Here is a 20,090-nt window from a genome sequence, read left to right on the forward strand (position 1 = left end):
TTTATAAGCACATAACAACGATATCACCGCAATAAATTACATGTTTATTTCATAAAATGAATGCAAAAGTAAGATTTTCATAAATGATTTCTTTGTTTTCAGATATGCTAAGTGATACTCTTCTAAAACAGTACCTTCTCTATATCAATAGAAACACCTATCTACAGAAACTGAAATGGTAAGTGTGTTAGAAATAGATTTTTAGTTTGTATCATATGTTTTTAAGTTAAAAAAATGTTTTTTTTTTCTATTTTTAACTTGATAAATGTTTTATAAACCCGTCCAGTTCACAGTATCTTTGAGTTAACTTATCGCACTTCTAACAAATTTATCTTCAAATCCTTGAATTTTGCAATTATACTGGTTATAGGAAATTGCAAATTTTATCTGGTTTTTGTTCTTAAACATAAAAAGTGCCCCATTTTCTTATTAAAAAAATGATTGTTTTTAGAAATATATCCAACCAAAGGTAAGCTAATATTTGTAAATGTTAGTGTTATTTATCAGTATTGGAATCATAATCATCATTTCACTTAAAAATAAAAATATATTAAATCATTTGTCCACATATGTTTCCAACATGCATATCATTAATAGTGAAAGTAGTATTGGGAAATATAAAAACGATATATTACCATGATTGTTTGTTAAATGACCTGATTTCTAATGGACTGCGTTGAATGACATAACTGAAATGTTTTATAAGGAAAATACTTTAACAATTATTAGAAATCCAGGAAGTAAATGAAAATGAAAATCAAGGATGAAAAATAATCTTAAATAAATAAAAAAACAAAAGTTTTTCTCAAAAATCAATAACCATTTTCAATTTCGGGGATTGGGTGTAATGGGATTAATGGGTGAATTATAAATTGTAAAATTCCCTCATCTTCCTTAGTCTCAGCATCCATATGGCTTGCAATTTGTAGAAGCCTCGTAGGTGTAACCAGAGAAGGTTCCCATTGTTTTCAATCTGGTGGGATGTAGAATAACAATATGTTGTTTTATATGCCATTAGATTGAAAACTTAGTCAAAAGTTTTTCTCTTTATTGTAAATGATCTTAGTAGACGATGGTTCAGGCTCTAGCCAGAAATCAAAAAGGCTAACGTAGTAGTTTTAAAAATTCTCACTGAATCTGCGACTTAGGCTGGAATACACTGGTGTATCAGATTAACCTATGGATGAGCAGTATGGTAAGAGATGAGGGCTTTTTGTTCAGTGTTACTGTTCCATAAACTCCTACCCAAAAAGTGGGTATGCTTAAAAACCTGGAATACAGATAGATAGACAAAAGTTTGTAGTAAAGTTGCAAAAAATAAGATTATAATTAAAAGTAAGTTATAATTAAAGGTTCATTTAACAAAAGTATTTGTAATATAGACTACACTGTTATATTGACTGATAGCATTGAAGACCTTTAATCCTCTAATAACCCATTGATGAAAAGATAACTACTTACATGAATAATTGAGTCCAGCCATAAAAGAACGTATTACATTTGTAACTTGCTTGTCAATACTTTATCTGAAACGTCTGTAACTACAAGCTCTGGGTAAAATATGTAGTTAACGTCTGGTTTCCACAAGTTTGGTTTATGAACTTATTCAATGCTTTTTAATGTGGCTATAGACTATAAAGAAACTTTCAAAATGTCTAAAATCAAAAGATATTGTAACATAAAATCTGTTATAAATGTTTCACCTTATCATAAAATACCTAATATCAGTTATTTGGCTAATTGAGTGGATTATTTGAGCATTTTTAACAAGGCCAATTTCCAAAGAAGATTGGAAACCTCTCACTTCATTTTAAAATATGTAATATTATACCTACTGACCTACTCTATTTTCCCAATTGAGACAAAGATAAACTGTCCAGACTTGCAAAATCCTATAATACTGCGCCCTTAGTTATTGCCAACATCATATGATTAGTAAAAAAATTGAATAAGATATTAGAAATAGTTATAGAAAAATATTATATTATTATGTTATCACATTTTGACTTTGACCCAAATATTTATAAATATGATGCATATTTTTCTTTCTTGTCCAAAATCTCATATTTACAATTATTCACATATTTTAAATATATTTATAGGTGTAGACAACAATTATTGTGTATACAGTAATCGCGATGCTACTAGACACAGGTACATTGAGCTAATGCAGTCCTAAACCATTCACTGTTTACTATGTCTAGTAAAATCTAGTGCGTCAAAAAATATATAGAAACCAATATAAACATAGAAAGTTGACTGTTGATAGAACAATAGTTGTATTTGAAGTTTATAGTTGCCATTTTGTTAAAGTTGTAAAAGTTATGAGTATTGTAATATTGTTGGTGTTTGAATAAAGTTTTTTTAAAGAAGAGTAACAATACTGTAGGCTTTTATCCTCTGTTGTCTAGGGTTGATTATTTGGCCACAGGTCGATTTTAGGATACAACAAATATTTTATTGTAGAACTCGCAATTACAAGGACAATGCAAAAACTAATGTAAACGGCAATTAACACTGAACATCTAAAACGGCTTTATAGCAAGAATACGCAGTCTTACTTCGTCGTTCGTCTTTATCCTGATGAAAAAGGCTGTCTGCCCACTATCATCAGCGTCTTAATGTCAACTCGACTTTTTTCTGACTTTTTGACTACTGTCACTTGGCCATGATATGCTGAACCTATAGATCTATCGCGTTTTTTTTATTATTAGGCAATGCCACTTAACTGGCTTTCGGCTCGCGTTTATGATAAAATAAAATAACTTAAACGAATGTAATCCTACAATACTATTGTTTGTTTTTTAACCAAGAGGAGTGATTCAAATTTACCGCACCGTAATGCTTGTTTCTCATTGGTCCAACCGCAGGCAAGTTTACTACACTGTTATTAAATTTTGACACTAATGACATTTATGAAATTTTGGCACCTCTGTCATTTTATAGGTTAATTGCGATTTTTTGTGTTTTCTGCATTATTCCTTTAATTTGTAGATTTTTAGTCTACTTTTATATAAAAACAGTTGTTTTTAAAACTCTTTAGCGATGTGTTAGTATAATATAATATGTATGGATTATCATCGAAAGCTGATATAATCAACGAAAAAACAAGATGAATTTGGTGACTTTTCTAGTAACTTTTTTGGGTGTTTTAATCTGTCTTTTTAGTTTACTCCTCTTGGTTAAAAAATCAACTATAGTAATTAATGAATTTTTTGTATGACTATTTCACTAGACTGTTTTTAACTGATAAAACGTCATAGCAACACATGGTTTCCTACTGACAAAACTCCTTAGCGACGTGATTTCTCAGTGACAAAATTATGACAGATCCGTCACGAAAGTGTCTGGTAATAACAAATAAATAAAGATTATATTTCGTTGATATGGTGCATTAATTGTCTCGTGAAATAGTCTTGTCGAATATCATTCGAGAGAATAGCTATTTGTATAACAAGGGAGGAAAGTGCTACTTTTCCTCCCGAGAATGAAGTTTAATCATTCAAGGGAGGAAAAGGCACTTTACTCCCATGTTATACATATGGTTTTTCCACCTTCCTCAAATTAATAACAAGTCATTTTTCATTTTTACTTAATTTATTTATGTAACTAACCAACAAAATTTATTAAAACTAAAACTAACCAGTAGGTACAATATAACTGTCAAATGTCAAATATAAGTCAAATTATTAATGTAAACATTGTTAAATCAAAATAACAATTTACTGTTTTTTACCATTCTGCAAAATACTGGGTGTTTTATAAATAAACGTTAAAATGTATAGATACTTACGTAATAGAAAATAGATATTGTACAGGGCGTCAATAAGTTATATTTCATGAATGACGTCACTTTTACTTTTCCTCCCTAGGGAGGAAAAGTACAACTTTGCTCCCTACAATCAGGTCCGGAAAAGTATACTTTCGGTAGAGGTAGGTGGAAATAGCTATTTGTATAACAAGGGAGGAAAGTGTAACTTTTCCTCCCGAGAATGAAGTTTACTGCCCGACGCGTAGCGGAGGGCAGTAATCATTCAAGGGAGGAAAAGGCACTTTACTCCCATGTTATACATATGGTTTTTCCACCTTCCTCAAATAACAAGTCATTTTGTCATTTTTACTTAATTTATTTATGTAACTAACCAACAAAATTTATTAGAACTAAAACAACAAGTAGGTACAATATAACTGTCAGCTGTCAAATATAAGTCAAATTATTAATGTAAACATTGTTAAATAAAAATAACAATTTACTGTTTTTTACCATTCTGCAAAATACAGGATGTTTTATAAATAAACGTTAAAATGTATAGATACTCCGTAATAGAAAATAGATATTATACAGGGCGTCAATAAGTTATATTTCATGAATGAAATATTATGACGTCACTTTTACTTTTCCTCCCTAGGGAGGAAAAATATTTTCCTCCCTAGGGAGGAAAAGTACAACTTTGCTCCCTACAATCAGGTCCGGAAAAGTATACTTTCGGTAGAGGTAGGTGGAAAAATTATTTACCGGCAAAATTTTCTCTTGGTTTAATTCAAGTTCGTTGCCTTTTGGTAATTTTCGCTTACGAAATTTTGACAAAATCACTCGACTGACGTCTCGTGATTTAAGTCAAAATTTAATTCGCGAAAATTGCCAGGCAACAAACTTTCATACCAGTCGAAAATATTGCCGGCAAAATTTTCTCTCTTGTGATATTATATACGAAAAAACAATTATTTTAATTAGTTTCATGACAGTCATATCACATGACAGACATGAAAGTCACAGGTGAAAACAGGCCGGATTAGCCCAAGCCTAGCAATTAGGTACCTGTGTATCTACTAGTGTGGGATTTACTATATAATTCTCTTTATAAAATGTGTATAAAATATCATAACATAAGATCCTTCTATATGTGTCTCTTTTAAATTGATTCTCTTTGTTTTCGATTTCTGGCCAGTTGGTTGTTAAAACCAGTGCCAATAAAACACACACATAAATTGATTTCTTTTATTTTAATATACATACTCACAAACAACAGTCCATAAACCATTACAGTTACATAACAGTGATAAGAATGGGAGAGGATAGGCTACCAAAAAGAGCACTGAATGCTAGAATGCAGGGAAAGAGACCGGTTGGAAAGCCAAGAAAGCGCTGGGAAGACACAGTAAATAGCGACGCACAAGCCCTTTTAGGAGTCCGTGTATGGGGAAGAGCAGCCACAGACAACCAAGGGTGGAGGCAAAAAATAAAGGAGGCCAAGGCTCAATTTGGGCTGTAGTGCCGTAGAAGAAGAAGAAGAAGTAACTACTAGTGTGGCACTTAATATATAATTGTCTTTAAAAATGTCATAAGATGCTTCTACATGTGTCTGTTTTAAATTGATTCTCTTTGTTTTCGATTTCTGACGAGTTGGTTGTTAAAACCAGTGCCAATAAAACACACACACAAATTGATTTCTTTTGTTTTAATATACATACTCACAAACAACAGTCCATAAACCATTACAGTTACATAAACAGAATCTTCAGAAGTCGATACAACAACGAACTTTATCAACTTTATAAGGAAGCACCTCTGTCAGACTTCATTAGAATACAAAGATTGCAATGGGCCGGACATGTGATAAGAATAAGAGAGAATAGGCTACCAAAAAGAGCACTGAATGCTAGAATGCAGGGAAAGAGACCGGTTGGAAAGCCAAGAAAGTGCTGAGAAGAAACAGTAAATAGCGATGCACAAGCCCTTTTAGGAGTCCGTGTATGGAGAAGAGCAGCCACAGACAAGCAAGAAGAAGAAGTATCTACTAGTGTGGCACTTACTATATAATTCTCTTTAAAAATGTCATAAGATGCTTCTACATGTGTCTGTTTTAAATTGATTCTCTTTGTTTTCGATTTCTGGTCAGTTGGTTGTTAAAACCAGTACCAATAAAACACACACAAATTGATTTCTTTTGTTTTAATATACATAATCACAGACAACAGTCCATAAACCATTACAGTTACATAAACAGTTAATCTCAAATAGAGCAAAATTTTCTATCAAGCATTAATATAAGTGTTTCATGCTTGCTGGTAACAAAAGAGTAATATTTTTTTTATTTTAGCATACAGTGGAAGAACAAAAAGGCACCACACAAAGAAGCATATCGTCCCACACCAGTGGAGCATGTTGCAAATATCATCACGCATGGCATCTGGATAATACCTAGCATCTCAGCAACACTGGAATTAATGAGCAGATCTAAAGATACCGACCACATGCTCTCGGCTATTGTGTATGGAGCAACTCTCATATTTGTATTTTCTATATCTACGTCTTTCCATTGTGTACATTTCTGCAAACAACACGGGTGAGTTTTTAATTGACAGTAATTTTTTTGTAGGACACAAATTGTTATGTATAACATTACAAGAATAAACCGGGACTGTTCAATGAAAATCAGGCCATTTTTTTAATAGATTATGGGCCAAAGAAAACAGTCCACCTCGATATTTGGCAGTAGTTCTTAGATTTTAAGGAAATGCCAAAACATGTTGATTTTTGATCTAAGGGGGACATATTTTTACGGTACATACATCTGTCATTTGTCAACCCCCTCCCTTCCACTTCCCCCACCCCTTATTTTTAAATAGGGAATAGGGGTCATGTTCTAGCTCATTTGAAAGTTTATTCAATTCTCTATTCAGTAATATTAACATTGGCATAATTATTTATACAGGATGTCCAAGAAAAATTATTTTGAATTAAATTAATTGACACAAAAAGAAGAATGTATGTAATTTATTTAATTCAAAATACATTCTACTGCTGACAGAAAACAAAAAAATGTTTATTACATAAATGAACATTGTTTGTTGCTTAAATTCAATATTCAACCTACCAAGAGACAGATGGGTAGCCGTTTGAACACTGAAATCAAGCGAAAAGCAATGTTTATTTATCAAAAAACATTGTTTTCTGTTTTGTGAAAGCAGTAGATTGTATTTTGATTTTGAATTAAATAAATTACATACATTCTTCTTTCTGTGTTAATTAATTTAATTAAAAAATTTTATTCTTGGACACCCTGTATAAATAATTATTTTAAAATTATGTTAATATTTATATTACTGAATAGAGAATTGAATAACCTTTCAAATGAGCTATCACACGACCCCTATTCCCGATTTAAAAATAAGGGGTTAGGGGAAGTGGAAGGGAGGGGGTTGACAAATGACAGATGTATGTACCGTAAAAATATGTCCCCCTTAGATCAAAAATTGACCTGTTTTGGCTTTTCCTTAAAATCTAATAACTACTGCCAAATATCGAGGTGGACTGTTTTCTTTGGCTCACACTGTATAGAACATTATTATCATCATTTTATTGATTATTTAACATTTTCATGTTGACAAAAATTTTTTTAGTGGTATGGGTTGTAATGATAATCACATTTTTGTTTGTTTTCGACTTTCGACTTCCAATCCCGAAATCGTTTTCAAAAAAAGAAAAATTATAAAATTAACTGAATCGCTTATTTCAGAAAGAACCTAAGTCACATTTTAGCGAATTTGAGTTTATTACACTAACATGTTTTTCTGTGGGACTAAGGTGGTTTCAGAAATATATAAAAAACTGATGTTGGACTTCCATGTAAATAGAACCTTAATTTAATATAAAAATATAATTTATAAAAAAATTAGAAAAATACATATTCGTGTTTTCGAATCGTCTTTTTAGAAGACAATAATTATTTATTAAAATACAGAAACGGGTAAAAGTCCAGAGTTTTACTTTTCGTAGAACTATAAAGGCGGAGATAGATATCCGCGCCGCAAACTCCGCGCCCTGTGAGCGCCGCGCGTTCGTGGCGCGGTTAATGTTCGTTAAAATTTTTCATTTTGACGAACCTTCCGCGATCCCGAGGAAACTTACGAACATTTAGTAATTGTAGATAATTAGTATTAAATGTGGGTGCCTACATTGGATCCGTTTTTCTCCGATCAGATCAGATCCGATATCGGCCGACGTCGGGAGTAGCTTCTCCTATTCTCATCGAGAAGTGTTTGATTTCATTCCGATTGGTTGCAAGTTGAGATGCAAGTTGGTTGCAAGTTGGTTGCAAGTTGGTTGCAAGTTGGTTGCAAGTTGGTTGTAAGTTGGTTGCAAGATGGTTGCAAGTTGGTTGCAAGTTGGGGGTTGCAAGCTAACATGTTTAAATATATTCAATGTCATCATCTCATTTTCACTTTCCACGGTAAACATCAATAAGTTTGATATTTCCTTCCTAACACTCCATTACTAACAAATATTCAACTCAGGCGCCCCAAAACCAACAAACCACATGCAAACCCGTCCAAATACGTATTGCGTACCATCAAAGCATTTGTTGAAAAGCCGACAGAAGTTAGATCGTGGTGCGCCGTGTGCGAGCCGTTTGTGTGCCACTTGAAAACACGTACTAATCTAACAAATATGCTGCGCGCGAGCGGCTCGCACACCAAGCAGAGCGCATATGTATACCCGCCTTAATACCACGATATAAAATGCATGTGGTATTAGTATTACACTCTAGAAATTATCGACTTTTTTTGTCCCACCAATTCAATTTGATGTGAATTCTTAGAAGAATAACGTAGTCAAAATTTGAAAATAGAAGTTTACCAAAACGTTGAAAATTCGGATGGCCCGGAAGCCTTGTCCGGGACTCCGGGACACGATTTCGTAATTCGGGCCATGTCCCGGATTTTTCGGGCTAGTTGGTCACACTATGTATACCGTAGTGAAAATACTGAAGAAGTAAAAAAGCTTCCTTTTGTAACTGGTATATAAACTTTTTTATTTCTTAAAAAAATATCCAAGTTGGACTACAAGTACATCACAGATTAACGAACGTTTTCGGTCTTAGCAGACCATTACCAGGTTAAACTCTAGATCATTGTAGTTAAAAAATAGCCACAAAAATTGGTCACACGACCTTTAAATTACAAATTTAAACCATTTGAACTTAATCAGATGCGACAAATAACTAAGTTATAAAAACAACAGATTTTCCTCAACCAGAAACTTTAAATGGCATGCAATAGAAACTCATTTATTATTTATTGGGGTCGAAACATTTAAGTACCTTAACTGATTAATAAATAAAACCGTTCTCTGGAATACATTCTATAAGTTGTTCATAGCAAAGATTATTTAATTAAGATTGTATCGCACAAGATGAATTGTACAAAATGTTTTTTATCATGACTTCCGTTTTTAAAGTAAACTCATGTTGTTCGAACCCACAAATTTGAACTAGTTACAATGATAGTAGCCCTCCTACATAATTTTTTAAGACAAAGTTCGACATCAGCCGTTCTATATACAGAGAGGGGCAAAATTATGGAATAAATTGATTTTCTCTAAAATCGACCATTTTGAAGAAAAATCCTAAAACCGGTCGATTTTTATTTTTAAATTACAATTTTTGGCATACTAGTGACGTCATCCATCTGAGCGTGATGACGTAATCGATGATTTTTTAAGATACTATAGTCTGTTTTTCAACCAAGAGGAGTAATTCAAATTTCCCGCGCCGTAAAGCTTGTTTGTAATTGGTCCAAAATCAGGCAAGTTTACTCCACTGTTATCAAATTTTGACACTAATGACATTTATAAAATTTTGACACTTCTGTCATTTTATAGGTTAATTATATATCAGCGATTTTTTGTATTTTCTACGTTATTCCTTTAATTTTTAGATTTTTAGTCTATTTTTATATAAAAAAAACAGTTGTTTTTAGAACTCTTTAGCGATGTATTAATATGATATAATATTTATGGATTACCGTCAAAGGCCGATATGATCAACCAAAAAAGAATATGTATTTGGTGATATTTCTAGTGACTTTCTTGGGTGTGAATCTGTCGTTTTAGTTTACTCCTCTTGGTTTAAAAATAATGCTTAGTACACTTTAGAAGGCTAAAATTAAAAATTTTTTCAAGAATATTTTTCTCAACCCCTGTATTAAAAATATGAACATGAAGATTTTTACATAATAATATTATTATTCAAGTCTTAGACAGTACAAAAAAAAAGAATATGTGTGTACAGGGTTATTCACTATATATTGACCCCCCTGTAAACTGCTTTATGTACAGAATCAGAAAAAATGTAAAATACAAAAGTTATTCGATTTTTAAATTATGATTTTTAGAGGTATATATCATACTAGTGGCGTCATCCATCTGGGTGTAATGACGTAATCGACTATTTTTTTAAATGAGAATAGGGGTCGTGTGCTAGCTCATTTGAAAGGTTATTCAATTCTCTATTCAGTAATATAAACATTAAGATACTTATTTATACAGGATGTCAAAACCTGTCAATTTTTTACTTTATCGTACTACATACGTAGTATAGTATAATAGATAGTTATAGGATCGTGCAAAAAATTTTTTTTCAGATTTCACTTTTTTTCGACGTTTTGAGTCCCCCTGAGTCTAAAAAGCAAATAAAAAAAACATGTCGGAAGTATGTACGTACGTATGTACGTACGTATGTCGCGACCGCTTTCGGCCGCAAAAACTACCCGACCGATTTCGATGAATTTTTTTATGAGTAAGTTTAAGAGAATTTTGTCGAGAAACTAAGCTTTTCAAAAAAACCTCTCAAGGGGGGGGCCGAAATAGGGGGGTCATTTAGGGCCCATTTTTGCAAATTTTGACCAAAACGAATGAAATTTAACTCAAAGTTAGCTCATCAATAAGTAAATAGAAATACGGAATTTAACATTTCCAAATTCAAAATGGCGGCCAACATGGCCGACCGCCCACCCGACACATTTCCTTACCTATCTAAAAACTTGTTTAAGATAAGTTTAATTTGAAAAAGCCGTTATATAGCCTAAAGATGGTGCTATAAGAATAATATTATCGTTTTTCAGAAAAAGTTATGGGTTGCCTATATTTAAGGGGTCAAAATTTGACATAACTTTGAACTAGATTTTCTCAAAAATGGCTCCAAGGAATTTGTTTATTTTTGATATATTTTTGAAATCCTATCATTATATTAAATGACATTAGTCAGATTTCTTAACTCCCCACAGGAGGGGAGTTATGAATTTTCTATAAAAAAATATTCGAGTGCCCGTAACTTCCTTTGTAATAGAAAATAAAATTTGAAATTTTGCAGACATATATGGTACTTTATTATCTATTATCACAATAAATTTTACCCAAAATGTGGCTCCCGGTTGAACCGGGAGTGAAAAAAAATCTTAATTTTTTTGATATGCCCTATATATTTTTACATAAAATATTATGAAAGAATGCAAAATTACCTTTCCAATGACATAAAACTCGTTGCTGTAGCTCAAAAACTCGAAAAGTTACAGTAAATAGAAATTTTGCTATAATCTTGTGTGTGTCCTCTCTCACGCGATCATAGCAGAGCATTATTAATTATTGGGCAGTCAATGAGGGTATTTGGCTCCGAATTTCATCCTACTACATCGATGTAAGGGAATAGCTCAAGAAACAAAATCTACCCTATATACTATGGCGCTTTTATCTTGGGGCGGTTCCCACCTCTTCAAGGGGGTGGAAAATTTGTTGGTCAAAATAAGCACGGAAGTGGCTAGAGAACCTATTTCTAAGCAAAAACTGGTCTATACTTTTTTTTGAGAACTCAATACTTTTTGAGTTATGCGTAGTTGAAAACTGGCCATTTTCATTGAAAAATGACACCTTTTCGGACGGTTTTTTGTGAATACCTTAAAAACTATGCATCGAACTAAAAACAATATATAAAACATTTTTTAGGTTATAAATAACAAAGAGATTCGTTCCTTCGAAAATGTTCTATTTATAATACAAAAAGAGATATGGTAGGTGAAAAGAGTTTGTTTTTTGGTGCATGCTCAAATTGGTGTATTCAACTTGAAATAACAGAGGAACGGTAGGTTTTAGGTGTATAATGCTACCAACGCCTTTTGTAGTGTTTGAAAAGGCCTTTAAAATGAGCACCACTAAATGCCGGTTACATTCAAACTAAGCGAGATATGGTGCAAAAAAATATATGACTAATGTACTTTAAGGAAAAATGAAAAGTACATACATTTAACCCCTCATCCACCAGAATTTAAATGCATTGTTTTTCTTCTGCAATACCTTTTAATATAGTGTTATTTCTACTTTCAAAAAGTTGAACGGGTTTAAAATGAATGGTTTTGTATGTATGTTTATGAATGTAATTCGAAAATAAAAATGTTCCATCCCCGAGAAGTGGTGGGAACCGCCCCCATGATAAAAGCGCCATAGCATATAGGATAGACTTTGAATTAAGAGATTGGGCTACTCCCAAAATTTCATTAAAATCCATGAGTAACTTTGCTATTTTTATAGAATGCCAGTATCTAGTACGATAACGATAATAGATCGGTACGATAAAGTTCTCGGGCGGCCCTTCCGTCCAGCGTTTTTTAATTTTTGTGGAAATGGCGTATGTTTTATTTTTCACTTTTTCGTAAAAGAATCGAAAGGGTTCTGTTATTTTCATCATAACTTGCTTTTTTTTGGAGGTCGTTTGACATATGTCTCCGATGGCACTGCAGCCTCATGGGCTTATTGTGCCAGCCATCCTACCTTTTATGTCACCCAATCCACAAGCTTGGTTCCACGTACCAAATTTTACATCCCTAGCATGGGTTGGGTGGCATATTCTGCTGGACTTAATTTTGGTTGTCCATAAATAGCCTGCCTCTTGTGATCCAAAGCCTCACACTCGTACAGTACATGATATGCTGTTTCAGTTCCCCTATTGCACAGTCTCCAGTTAAGGTTCACTTCGTACAGCCCAATTCTATTCAGGTGTCCTTTCAGGGCACAGTGACCCGTGAGAAGACCTGTAATTATGCGGAGCTGACTCCTATGTAATTTTATTAGTTCTTCAGCTCTCCGTTTTGAGGGTTCCCTTATTAAGGGCCTCCCGTGTCGCTGACCAGGTACGTTCCCCCAGTATTCTTTGTGTTTGTTTTTGACCCATTCCCTGACTTGTCCCCTAATTATTGTTTTAGGTACTCCTAGAGCAGGTTCTGGGCCCAAATATGAAGTTGATGAACCGTTCCTTGCCAGCTCATCTGCTTTCTCATTACCGTCTATCCCGGTGTGTCCTGGCACCCAGAATAGAGTTACACTATTTCTTTCGGCCAGTTCTTCCAGTTCTTGCCGGCATTCCCATACCAGCCTTGACGTCACTTTCGGGCTCATTAGTGCCTTCAGTGATGCTTGGCTGTCTGTGAGTATATTGATCCGTCTATTTTCATAGGCCCTCAAGTTGTTCATTGTGACACACTGCAGAATTGCGTACATTTCCGCTTGAAACACAGTTGTGTATGTTCCTAGTGAGAAACTGAGTCCTACATTCTCTGTTTCACTAAAAATACCGGCTCCAGTGCCTTCATCGGTTTTTGATCCGTCCGTATACCAGATCGTTCCCCTGATTTTGCTTCTGATGCTGTTCCACTCCCTTCGGTCATTGATTTCTATTCCGAAGTTCCTATTAAATGTGTATTTTGGCACCATGTGGTCAGTGTATGTATCAGATATACTTACCCGACCTTGGTTCCAAATCTGATTATGCCCAAGGTTCTCGTATTTATCCCTTGGTTTTCCTTGCAGCCTGTATGCTCCCATCCTCGCTTCCCCTTTGATGAATATATCAAGAGGGGGTAGGTCTAACAGGGTTTCCAGTGCCGCCGTCGGTGTTGTTTTTATTGCTCCCGTTATTCCCAAGTCTTTGTATCCTGCTTATCTTGTTTATAGCGGTTCTTTGCTGCATCTTTGTCCACCATACCAAGGATGCATGTGTTATCATGGGTCTCACTATCGTTGTATATGTCCAGTACGCCATTTTCGGACAGAGTCCCCATGTTTTTCCATGTGTGCGTCTGGTCAGCATTAATAACGCCTCCGCTCTTTTAATTACTCTTTCAAGCTGTCGGTTCCAGGTAAGTTCTGGGTCCAGTATAACCCCTAGATACTTTACCTCTTTAGACAGCTCCAATCGTTCACCATTAAGGATCAGAGGCCTTAAGTCCTCCCTTAAGTCCTCCAGCTTCCTTCTTCTGGTGAACGCAATTGTGACTGTTTTGGAAGGACTGAGTCTCAGCCCTTCTTCCTCAGTCCATTTGGTGACAATATTAAGGGCCTGCTGCATGCGTTCCCTTACTATGTTTTGGAATTTTCCCTGAACAAGGACTACCAAGTCGTCTGCATAGCCCAGGGTTTTATGGCCGTTCACTTCCAGGGACTCAAGCAAATCGTCCATGACAAGGTTCCATATTAGCGGGGACAGAACACCTCCCTGCGGACACCCTCGTCGGACCTGGGCAATAATGCTCTTCCCTAGAATGGACGTATATACGAGTCTCTGTTGTAGCATGTGGTCTATCTACTTGCAACAAATTTCATCGATCCCTTTTCTCCTCGATGCTCTTGAGATTGTTTCTAAGGATATGTTATTGAACGCTCCTTCTATGTCCAAAAAGGTCGCTAATAGTACCTCTTTGTGCTTGAGAGCATATTCAGCTTTTTCTACAAGCTGATTATGTTCTGTTGACATTGCTGCTCTATATGCATACTGGTTCTTATGTATCGGTCTGTTTTCCAATACGCCATCCCGTATATGCCTGTCTAGCTGTTTTTCTAGCGTCTTAAGCATAACAGACATAAGACTTATTGGTCTCAAAGACTTTGCTCCATCCTGTCCAGTTTTTCCAGGTTTTGGTATAAAAGTTACTCTGATCATTCTCCATGCCTTTGAAATATATCCTAGAGCCAAACTGCTCCGAAGCACTGTACATATTCTATTTGCCAGAAGGTCGGATCCCTTCTGCAATAGTACTGGATAAATCCCATCTAATCCTGGCGATTTATAAGGTTCGAATGAGTGTAATGCCCATTTTACTTTTTTCCCAGTTACTACTTTCTTTGCTGCCTGCCATTTCTCCTTGGATGCCCACAGAGGGGTATCTAGTTCTGATTTCTGGCAGTTCTCCAAAGTTAAGTCTGTAACTTGGGAACCGGGGAAGTGGACTTTCAGCAGTTCTCTGATAGTTCCTTCCCCTGTTTCTGTGTACTCTCCGTTTTTTGTTTGGAGAGTATATATCGAACTCTGAGGTCCTTTTGAGAGAATCTTATGGAGTCTGGCGTATTCTGGAGTTCTTTCTATATCCTCACAGTACCTTCTCCATGATTCTCTTTTCTGCTTCCTCAGAGTTTAATTGTACTCAGTTAGGGCCTTTCTGTATTCATCCCAACTGATATTCTTGTTCATTGCGTTGTTGAATTTTTTACGAACTTTCCTTCTTAATTCTTTAAGTTCCTCATTCCACCAGGACACTTTCCTGTTGGATTCCTTATTGATTGAAGGACAGTTGTCATTATACGCCGAGATGATTTGCAGCTGCTCCACAACCATTTCGAGGTCTGTTGTATTTCTTATCGTATCCTTAGTCTGTTTTAAACTATATTCCAGGTCTGCTTTATACGCCTCCCAGTTAGTTTTCCTAGGGTTACGATAGGTTTCTAGGGTACATGTTTTTTCCCCTACTTCAAATTGTATGTGTCTGTGATCCGAGCAACTCGCATCATCAGACACACGCCAATTTGTAATTTTATTGCTAACGTAGTTGGTGGCTATCGTTATGTCTAACTTAACTTAACTTAACTTGCTTAATTTGGATGCTATCAACTTCTTCTGGAGCCCATTTGATAGATATTTCTGAGTTCTTTGACAAGTGTTTAGTAAGTGTACAGTCGGAAAAATGAAAGAATACCCATGAACAATTACATCAATCACTTATTTTGTATTTGCTGTCTTTTTCTATAAATAACAAACGTTTGTTATAGAACAAGATAGCAAATACAAAATAAGTGATTGATGTGACCGTTCATGGGTATTTTTTCATTTTTCCGACTGTATATTTTATAAAATGCATTCTTTTCACATTTATTTAAGCTTGAATACTTAGATTTAAGTACTCGCCGGAAAAAATATACATTTAATTACCTATAACTCACTTTGCATTAATAATAAAAGGTATTTTAAGTAAGGAATTTATTCGATTTTTGTAAGAATAAATTTTTTGTAAAAACTTATAGTTTTTCAGTTAACTATTTATGAAATGTCGTTTAAAACATGCACATTTTTCACGAGAAATTAAAATTTTTGATCTTTAATAATTCAAAAAGTATTAATTTATTTTAATAACCTTATATAACAAATTTTGCTTAGAATTTGTCTTTCTATCGATTTGTGAAGTTATTTTTAATAAAATACTTTTCACCTTCGAGAAGGGGTGCCATCCACCCGCTACAGTAAAAGCGCAAGATGTCACCATGTCACTTTTGTTTCTTGAGGTATCCTCTATCAGTCTACCTAATCACCAATTTTTATAACAATTTATGGAGGTTCAAAGAAATCGTAGGTAATAGCTCATATCCACCTTCAGTGACTGCTTCTTCTTCTTGTGCCACTCCTATCGGAGGTTGGAAATAACCAAGGCAACCTTGACCTCGTTTAAAGCTGACCTAAAAAGTTCATTAGTGGTGCAGCCATACCACTCTCTCAAATTCCGCAACCATGACATTCTTCTACGACCTGGATTCAGTTTTCTTTCTATTTTTCGTTGCATTATATTTTGAAGTAATGACCTCTCATCAGGTGACCCAAATATTCGAGTTTTCTTCGTTTTATCGTTAACTCAGTGACTGCACTAATTTTTATAAGTAAAATCATTGTTTATATAGGGAGATAGTTGGTCAGCCCAATAGGTAAATATGTTTGATTCAAATTGAGACAGTCACCAGATGTCCCCACAATAGGGAACTTGCACAATTTTTCTTATTACATAATAATGTTCAGTCTTGTTTAAAAATGAGATTTCCAAAATTTCACGCTTCAAAAACTCGTAATAACTTAGAAATACGTATTTAAAGTCTTCAGCGGTATAAAATAGTTCAAACGACCCGTGACGTCACATAGTTTTACATTAGTTATTATTATGGTTATATTTCGCTGTGTCTAGGTACACGCTAACGTGTACGCAAATAAAAAAGTTAGGTATCTACACGCGAATTAAACTTCATCAAGCCAGTGACGTTATTATTTAGCGTGCGCAGTGACTGTATATTTTGGTACATGCTATTTTGATATGTTTAGCGTGTGTTTGATAGAAAAATATTTGTTAAAGGAAGGGAAGCAGAACTATTCAGATGTTTCAATCTTAATTGTAATAAATAAATGTATATATTAAAGTATATACTTAGGTTAGCAAAATAAATATATGTATTTAGTTGACATAACACGTAAAAAATATTGTTAAAATAATTTTTATACGTAAGTTAATTATTATAATCAACTATTCTAAATGGGAAATAAGCCACAATTTAACTAAAAAAATGATTTTATTAACGTTTCGACGTCCAAATCGGATGTCATTGTCAAAATACAAAAATTAGTCAGATTAAATAAATTATTAGAAAAAATTTTTACTAAGCAACACCATTTTTGTTTAATTTAATAATATTTTGTAGTTTGACAACGACGTCCGATTTAGACGTCGAAACGTTAATAAAATCATTTTTTGGTTAAATTGTGGCTTAGTTCCCATTTAGAATAGTTGATTACAAAAATGCCACAAGGATAATAGCTTCAGAACAAGTTAATTATTATTGTGAAAGCTTTAGGTCTTCTTTTTATTTTAATCTTTTACGGTAATACATACTATTTCATTTATAACTAAAAAAAATATATATATTAATTTATAGTCTCTTATCTTTTTCGTACTGTTTTAAAATGTTCTTAAACCCATTAAAAGAACTAAATAATTATCCACACTCCATAGTTAATTTAAAAACAAACACTAAACAAATAAAAAATAAGAAATCACTGACACTAACTTTTTTATTTGCGTACACGGTAACGTATACCTAGACACAACCTTATATTTAGGTATATTCTTCTTCTCCTTCTTTAGTTTATTGGCCTCCACCTACTGGGGTATTTGGCAAGCTCATCGTCGTGGAATAAGTCAAATATATTTATATTCTAATGACATTTATCGTATGTCATTGTAATAATATATACCAGTTTGTTAAAATTGTAGTTTTATACTGTTTTTGAAGAAAAGGAACGAAGGTTTACTATTGAAAATAAAACCATTTTGTAAAAGTACGAATTTTTCTATGAATGGTTCAAACGATCAAAAACACTTGTAACGTCACATAAATGTATTTTCTACTGACGTTTATAACGTCTAATTTAAAATTCTGTTTACTTTATTGGAAAAATGTAAATGTAAAACCAAGTGACGTCATGACGCGTTTTGGACCACCTGTTGTAATTTGAATTTTTAATCGTTTTTAGGGGCCAAACGAAAGACAAACAAAACTTTTTTATCTTTGATACATGTTTTAAATTATGTTGTGTTGTGATTTATAACATTTTTTTCGAATTTAAAAATTTATGCAAGTTCCCTATTTCTGTCAGGGTGGCAACGTCAAAATGCATAGACACCAATTTGGATACGATCCTATTCATAACACCCCTACTCGCATACATATTAAGAAAAATAAAAATATAGAAGAGTATATTTAGAAATTGAATTAATGTCATGCTACTATACATTATAATATAATATAATAGCATGCCATCATTAATTCAATTTCTAAATATATTCTTCTATATATATTTATTTTTATTAATATGTATGCGAGTTGGGGTGTTATGAATAGGATCGTATTCAACTTGGTGTCTATGCATTTTGACGTTGCGACCCTGACAGAAATTGTGGGGACATCTGGTGACTGTCTCAATTTGAATCAAACAAATTTTCCAATTGGGCTGACCAACTGTTCCTATATAAACAATGGTAAAATGTATTTACTTAATTTTATGTAAAAATTTAAATTGAAAATTTAATTTAAATTAAATTTTATAAGTAAAATGTTTAAGATAAGCTGAAAAAGGATAAGCTACCTGTAAGCTGATTAACAGAAGTTGCACCTTTATTGATTAATGTTCTTGTCCAGCTGATGTAAAGTTTTCTACATTTTTTATAATCCTTTTGCCTTCTAAAACAAGGAATATGATTGATATATATGTAAAGATTATTTTATATTATGATTTGTTATACAATTATTAAAATTACATGTATTGACATTTTAGCCAACTTAAAGATGTCCTCCATCGATGTGATAGAGCCATGATATACGTCTTTATCGCAGGATCATATTTTCCATGGCTCACGCTCGAGAAACTTCCACACGAAGGATGGGCTTCCCAGATGCGGTGGATAGTCTGGTTCTTAGCCATATTAGGTATCACCTATCAACAGATCTTCCATGAACAGTACAAAATGCTCGAAACAATATTTTACCTTGTCATGGGTGTTGGACCGGTGTTTCCTATCATATGTGAAGTAAGTTGCTAAGCAAATACATGGTATTTTTATTTAGAAATGAGTGAAAATAATTTCGACCACGAGTCAGTAATCTGTTAACCGAGATACAGTAGTACTAAGCGGCACCGCTAGGAGAACACTCCAATAATGCGTCGCAGATTACTTTAATGAAACGTGGTCATTTGTACTCTTAAACCGAGTAAGGTATAACAAAAAACAAAATAATCGTTTCGTTTTGATTCAATTCGAGTCTCTTGCCATCCCCTGACACCTGGTGTTTCGGAATCTATCCCTTGTCAAAGAGGCTTTACAGGTAGACTGAATTGCACCATAACGAAACGAAAAATAACTGCAGATATTAAAATATTTGCAGTGGAGTGTGGTTAGACTGTCCTCTAACGGAGAATAACGAAATGAGTGAAAATAATTTCGACCACGAGTCAGTAATCTGTTAACCGAGATACAGTAGTGCCAAGCGGCGCCGCTAGGAGAACACTCCAATAATGCGTCGCAGATTACTTTAATGAAACGTGGTCATTTGTACTCTTAAACCGAGTAAGGTATAACAAAAAACAAAATAATCGTTTCGTTTTGATTCAATTCGAGTCTCTTGCCATCCCCTGACACCTGGTGTTTCGGAATCTATCCCTTGTCAAAGAGGCTTT

The 20,090-nt window shown here is 33.9% G+C and overlaps 1 protein-coding gene across 3 annotated transcripts in view; it reads left to right on the top strand.

Annotated features, from left to right (window-relative positions):
• LOC114333480 (monocyte to macrophage differentiation factor 2) overlaps positions 1 to 20,090 on the top strand; it is a 67,941-nt gene that overhangs the window by 40,764 nt on the left and 7,087 nt on the right. For all 3 annotated transcript variants that reach the window (XM_028283367.2, XM_028283368.2, XM_028283370.2), the window contains exons 2-4: positions 103 to 178; positions 6,102 to 6,347; positions 19,191 to 19,443. In XM_028283367.2, the coding sequence (XP_028139168.1) occupies positions 105 to 178; positions 6,102 to 6,347; positions 19,191 to 19,443 (573 nt within the window). In that variant the 5' untranslated portion in view covers positions 103 to 104. The remainder of the gene's footprint in view (positions 1 to 102; positions 179 to 6,101; positions 6,348 to 19,190; positions 19,444 to 20,090) is intronic.

This window comes from Diabrotica virgifera, chromosome 1 (genome assembly GCF_917563875.1).
Source record: "Diabrotica virgifera virgifera chromosome 1, PGI_DIABVI_V3a".
In the NCBI taxonomy this organism is placed as follows: Eukaryota; Metazoa; Arthropoda; class Insecta; order Coleoptera; family Chrysomelidae; genus Diabrotica; species Diabrotica virgifera.